General features: G+C 31.2%; 1 protein-coding gene across 1 annotated transcript; it reads left to right on the top strand.

Annotated features, from left to right (window-relative positions):
• On the top strand, positions 41-2808 carry LOC18601863. Its single transcript, XM_018119043.1, has 2 exons — positions 41-58; positions 2263-2808. The coding sequence occupies exons 1-2, from the start codon at positions 41-43 to the stop codon at positions 2806-2808; spliced, it is 564 nt and encodes a 187-aa protein (XP_017974532.1).

Below are 6436 nucleotides of genomic sequence, written 5' to 3'. Positions count from 1 at the left end.
GAGATAAAGTTACGGTTCAATAAAATGACTATTTCTCGAAATGACCATTCCAAAAAGAGTCTGTATAGTCATTACCAATGCCTCCTTGATAATGGCTATCCCAAGTTTTAGGAATAAGAAAAAAAATTGAATGAACCAAAATATCCCTTTACAATTTCAAAAATTACTTTATAAAATAATACTAAACCCATTCTTTTTTCTCTTTCTTTCTCATTCGTATTCTCTCTAAAGCAATTCCATTTTGGAGCTTCTGATTATATCGCTTCGCTCCACTTTACAAAAGTACCCCTTTACAATGAATTTTTTACTTCATTTTTAAAAAAATGAAAAATGAAAAAATTTAAATATCATTTAATATATTTATATTATTTAGCTATAATAAATATTATAAAGAATATTATTTAATATTATTATTTGAATATAATAATATAATAAAGAATATTATTTTGTATTATTTAAATTTAATAAAGAATATATTTGGTCTTTTAGTATTCAATATTATTTAATTATAATAAAAGATTTAATTATCTTCTAATACAAATATTATTAAATTATAACAAAAATATGTTTGTATTTTGGTGATAATATTATTTAATTATAGTAAAGTTATTTTGATTTTATTATTTAGAATATTTTTACCTTTTAACAAAATAAATTTTTTAATTTTAATAAAGAGTATTTTTTTTCTCATCATAGTATTTTTGTTTTTTAATTAAAAATCTTTAAATTTTAATAAAGGGTATTTTTATCATTTATTCATTATTCTTTAATTATTCTTAAAATTATTCTTACCAACCAAATAATGGAATAAATAATAATAACAATTTCTATCTTATTTCATTTTCATGAATCAATCTACATAATAATTATTTTTTTCTAATTTATTCTATTGGAATGACTATTTTATTCTTATTCTATTCTTTTCGACGTACTAAGCATACCGTAAAAGTTAAAACAACAACAACAATTAATTAGGGAACCTTGGGTGAATCAATCTCACTTGTTTTTCCCTCTTTTTTTTTGATAAAATACCCTTTTCTTAAATTTTAATTGAAATTTTAATCGAAACTTCAAATGAATTTATTAATTTTCAACTCCATTTTAAAAAAATAATTTTTCACTAGATACATAAGTTCAACTATTAATCAATCCATAATTTGATGATGTGATAATATTAAAATGATAATTTTATAATTTTTATTAAATTTTTTATTAATTTAAAAAAGAGTACTCTTTATGGGAAATTGGTGCTCCCTTTTTTTAGCAGCTAGAGAGCACCGTTCAATGCTATTTATTTTTTAAAAAAAATATATAATAATGATTTTTTAAATTAATAAAAAAATATTTTAATTTTTTCATAATTTTTACTAATGGTGTTTATATTTTTGAGATTGAGTATCTATTTTAAAAATTAATAGATTCATTTGAAATTTTTATTAAAATTTAAAAATGTAAGAAATTTTATTTTTTTTCTATTTTAGTTATTTAGAGAATTAGATAACATAAGATTAACTATGTCTCTTTTTTTTCATAAAAACATAATTTCCTCAAACCCCGAATAAATTGTTTCAATTTCGAAATTAGGACATAATCATTCTTTTTTTTTAAAAAAAAAGTACTATTTATAACATAATCTAACTTTATCTATGTAATAATTACCTAAAGAACTGACACCGTTTTTTATTTTAAATGCTGTATTACTAAAAAAAATTAAAAAAATCAGAAAAACGAAAGATGTGTGGAAAATTTAGCCAAACTTAAATCATCAAATTCACCAAACAACCGGTTAGAAGGCAGAAACCAAATCAAACCCACTTCACTTAATCCCTTTTCTGATTCCCAATTTTTTTCACACCCTAAAAGCTTGACCCAACCCCAGCGCCAGCACCCCCACCCCCGCCCTAAATCCTAACCCAAAAAGGAAAAACTAGCCATGGACTCCACCCCGCTCCAGCCCTAACCCCTTAAACCCTCTGCCTCCAAGCTCCCAATCAAACGCAAAACCCCTTTTCCCCAGCACCACCATCAATTCCTTACCCCAGTTCCCCAACCCCTCGCCTTCTCTCCCCTTGATCACTCCCCGCCCTCTTCCTCCACCCCAAACCCAAACCCCCTCCCTTCAAATTCCACCGCATCTGGACCGAGCCTGACGAGATCAGCTTCCTCCAAGGCCTTCTCCAATCCCATGGCCTCTCTTTCCCCAAGGACCTCCCCATTTTTTATTCCAACTTCTCTAACTCCATCTCCCAACCTTACTCTAAGTCCCAACTCTCCGAAAAGCTTAAACGTCTCCGGAAGAAGTTCCGGGTCATTTCTTCCAGGCTCGCTCGCAGGCTCAACCCATCTGCTCTCTCACCTCATGATCACGCTTTGTTTGATTTTTCTAAACGGCTTTGGAGTCCTGAGTTTTCTTCCACCTCCCCTTTTGGTAAGAGCTCTTCCGGCTTTAATCTTGGGTTTTCACTAGATCATGAGAACAGTGACATTGTTGATGGGAATGATTTTGAGGATTGTGATCTGATTGAGAATGATGGGGAATTAAAGATGAATGAGGTTAATGTGAATTATGATTTTGGTGGGGGTAGAGATGAGGTGGTCAATGATGGGCAAATTGATGGGGTCGTGGCAAAAAGCGTGCTGGATGTGTTTGATGAGTGTTTCAAAGAGGTTGGGATGGTTTTCGCAAAGCAGGGTTTGGTTTGGTTGGATACAATGGAGAGGAGGTGGAAGGAGCAAAGGATTTCAGAGTTGGACATGTTGGGGAGGCGGTTGAGGTTGGTTATCGAGAATTCTCTGACTAGGCGATGAGTATTTCTTTAAAAAAAATGGAGAAATGTTGCACATCCGTTGATATACAAGTTTGTATATTTCAGCCCAATGTATATAAATTTTCAGGTTGGTTTACATTTCAATGCGTTATCATACGGGAGTCCTAAGTAAATAAAATTTTTATTTTTAAATGGTATACTTGCGAATGATAGATTTTAGAATTTTGAATGCTTGACATGTTAATGAATTGTATGTGAGTGCATGAGTGCAACTGGCTTCTTGTGAATTCAATATTTACTATTATGTGAGTACAACTGGCTTCATGTGAATGACTTATTAAGTGGTATGAAGAGATTATTTGGTAGCAATATCTAAAAGTTTCACGTAATCCATTGTAATTGCAATGTTTTGATGTGGAGCCTTTTGTACATTAGATTTACCAGCAATGCTATTGATAGTGTCTACCCCAAGTAAAATTTTTTTGGTCTTACTCACCTAAATTTGATGCTAGGAAGCTTATGATCCAAATCCCATCCCTGAATTAAAATCGCTAATAATTCTGAAAAGCTTGTACTTTAGCTTTACCAAAATTGAAAATAACCTGAAGCTCCTGTGAAATTCAGTACTTTTTGAGAGTGTTTAAGATCTCAATGACATGAAGTGTAGAGAATGAAATGCTTGAAGAACACTTTGTTGGTTGTACAGAATTTGCACTCATACTTCTTGGATATATTACCTTGTAATCTTGGTAGTCTTACACCTTGATTGCATTGCAAATTTTTGCCCTACTGAAATGTCATGGTAGAAATAAACTAATATGATGTTCATTCTCGAAGCTTGCTTCATTAGAATTTTAATAAACAAACAGAGAGAAGAGGGTGATTGGTCTAAATTAAAAACTGATGCAGATAAATGGAGGGAAAGAGTGAAAGTAGAAAATATAGAGGAAAGTGATATAATAAGTGTGTGTGTGTGTGTGTGTATCTTAAAAATCAATTTAGGGAAGAAATATATATAGGAATTTAGGGAAGAAATAACACTCAAGTTTTAAAAATCAATTCATAATATCTTAATAATTCAAAGTGGCTAGAAACTAAGATAACTTAAGTACATGTAGACTAGTTTATCAATCATAGTACTTGATAAATAAGAAAAAAGACAAATTGATATTAATATAACTTAAATACAATAATACAAGCAATTACAGACTAGTTTATCAATCCTAGTACTTGATAAATAAGAAAAAAGACAAATTGACATTAATATAACTTAAATACAATAATACAAGCAATAAAATAATATCTTACTCAGTTGATCCTTCAATTAGTTTTTTTTTTGTCCCTTATCATTCTTCTTTTGTTGAAGAAAACTTTGAGTTTACAGTATTGAAGCAGAAGAGACTTTTAATTAAACTGTTGTTGAGTAACATTTTCAACGGCATATTTCATTTATAACTGTAACAAAATCAATTGATCTGTCTTCACTTCATCTTTTATCACATTTAACAAAATCTAATAATGAAGTTTGAACAGGCATGCAGCCCCTAAATTCTTTGGTTGCTTTGCCATGAAGTTGATTTTGAAACAACTGCAACTTCCTGAGCTTGAAAACCTAGTTTTTTAAATGTCCAACTCTTTAGACAAATCATCCATCTTGCACTAGCTCATCAGTCATTATCTCTAGCTTCTTCTCTTTTGGGTTTTGAATTTTAAAAACAATATCCTTCTCCCCCATAAGTATTTGCTCTAACTTAAGTGATTAAGGATATCTCCACAACTTTAACCTTGCAATTGATACTCTTCTTTTCTTCCTCAACTTTCCGACCTTCTGAAATTATAACATCAAATTCCATTGGAATTGTCATGCATGTTGGAGGAACACCATTGAGATCGTGAGGTTGGAAAGTAAGTTGAAGATTTCTTGCATTTCTTTTTCGAGTGATGATAGATATACTTTTTTGCAGATATATTGCATTAGCTCTTAACTCTGTGAAGATAAATGGAAAGAAAAAAAAGTCCCTTCTAATCCATTTATTGTGAAGATCCCTTTTAACTTGTTTCCACAACTCTTTATGTCTAAATACTTAGTTTGAACTTTGAACTTGAGCTTACTTATTTCCGACTCGAAGCAGTGGATCTTGAGAAGTGTTCATGTCTTGCTGAATTAACTGCTAGCAGCTTATGTCACTTTAAATCATATTGAAGGGAAAGATTGTTTTCTTTCTTACACTCTAGTCTAATGAAACTGATGCTATGAGAGGTGAATAGAGGTCAAGAGATAGAAATATAATTAGAGAAGATAGATGAAGTTGACCAAGGATATAAATATAATTAGAAAAGATTGATCAAGTTGACTAAGCTGAGGATTGCGAACTAGTTACCTCTTTGAATCTGTTGATAAGCCTGTGATTTAGCTCTATACCTTTGCCTACCTTGGTTCATTTAAGACTTTATTGTCTTACATCCCAGGCAAACCACCTGCTTTATTAATTGCGTTTTCGACATTGGTGCATATAGAGCTTTCTTGGTATATTTGTGATTGTGCAGTTAATATCTAACATTTACCGTAGAACTCTGTATTTTTCAGGGGTTTTTCTAACTAAGCAAGAAAAGTTAAACTTTTTTGTGTTTGAAAATGCTCCTCATGCTTCGTTGTAAACAAGGAATCAGATTTAACAGTAAGAAAAGAGAAGTTATAAAATACGGTGTAGCTAGAGGCCTTTTCATCCACCTCACGTCATGTTAATTTTTCAGTTACGACAAAATCAGAACAGTAAACTGTCACAACTTTCAGCAGATTCAATTCAATCTATGATTAATTGTATAGTTATGCAATCACAATTCATGGTTTGGGTTGAATAATTGAAGAATTAATTCTATATGAAGACTCTCAAACCCATTAATGTTGGGCGTACCAAAATACATGACTTGGGGGTACCAAAACTTAGTTCGTTCTCATCTCTATCTGTAGAGTATTCAAATCCAATCCAGACTCCACAAACAAAGTACAATTCAAATCCTTCGAATCATATGTTAGCTTTGATACCATGTACAATATCGAAGTAGAAAATTTATTATTTATAATTGTAACGTGATAGAGTATAAATTAATATATAAAATAACAATATGAAACAACTCTTGTAATTGAGGAATTAATATATGACTTGGAAAGATTTGAATTATCTTTTGTTTGTGGAGACATCTCCCTTGCACTATATCTAATAAATAATGCAAAAGGGATATGGTGCCCATCTTCTGCTTTTTTACTTCTATGATTGTGACCACCAACCGTTATATAGAGTGTGGTGTGGGATCCAAGAGACTTTGATTTGTATAACAAACGGATGAATGTCATTTCAGATGTTTGTTCAGCCAAGCAATGTGGTTTGTTTCTAAGAAAGTCATGGGCGACTCCATTTCCCTACCTCAATTCACTATCATTGCTAGTAGGTTTGGTAGGAATGAAAAAAAATAGGGGCAACGGAATTAAGCGATACAGAGGAAAAAGGAGTGCAAATGCCTTCCTTTTTTGTCTCCCTCTCCTACCAAATAAAGAAATATTATTTTCCTTCAACTCCATTTGTTAAAGATTATGATTCTATCAAGAAACCTTGCAGATAATCTAGATAAGTCATTATCTTAGGTGACTTAATCTAGATAAATTAGAT

This window comes from Theobroma cacao, chromosome 4 (genome assembly GCF_000208745.1).
Source record: "Theobroma cacao cultivar B97-61/B2 chromosome 4, Criollo_cocoa_genome_V2, whole genome shotgun sequence".
NCBI classification, from domain to species: Eukaryota; Viridiplantae; Streptophyta; class Magnoliopsida; order Malvales; family Malvaceae; genus Theobroma; species Theobroma cacao.
This window is presented reverse-complemented; position numbering and strand designations above follow the sequence as displayed.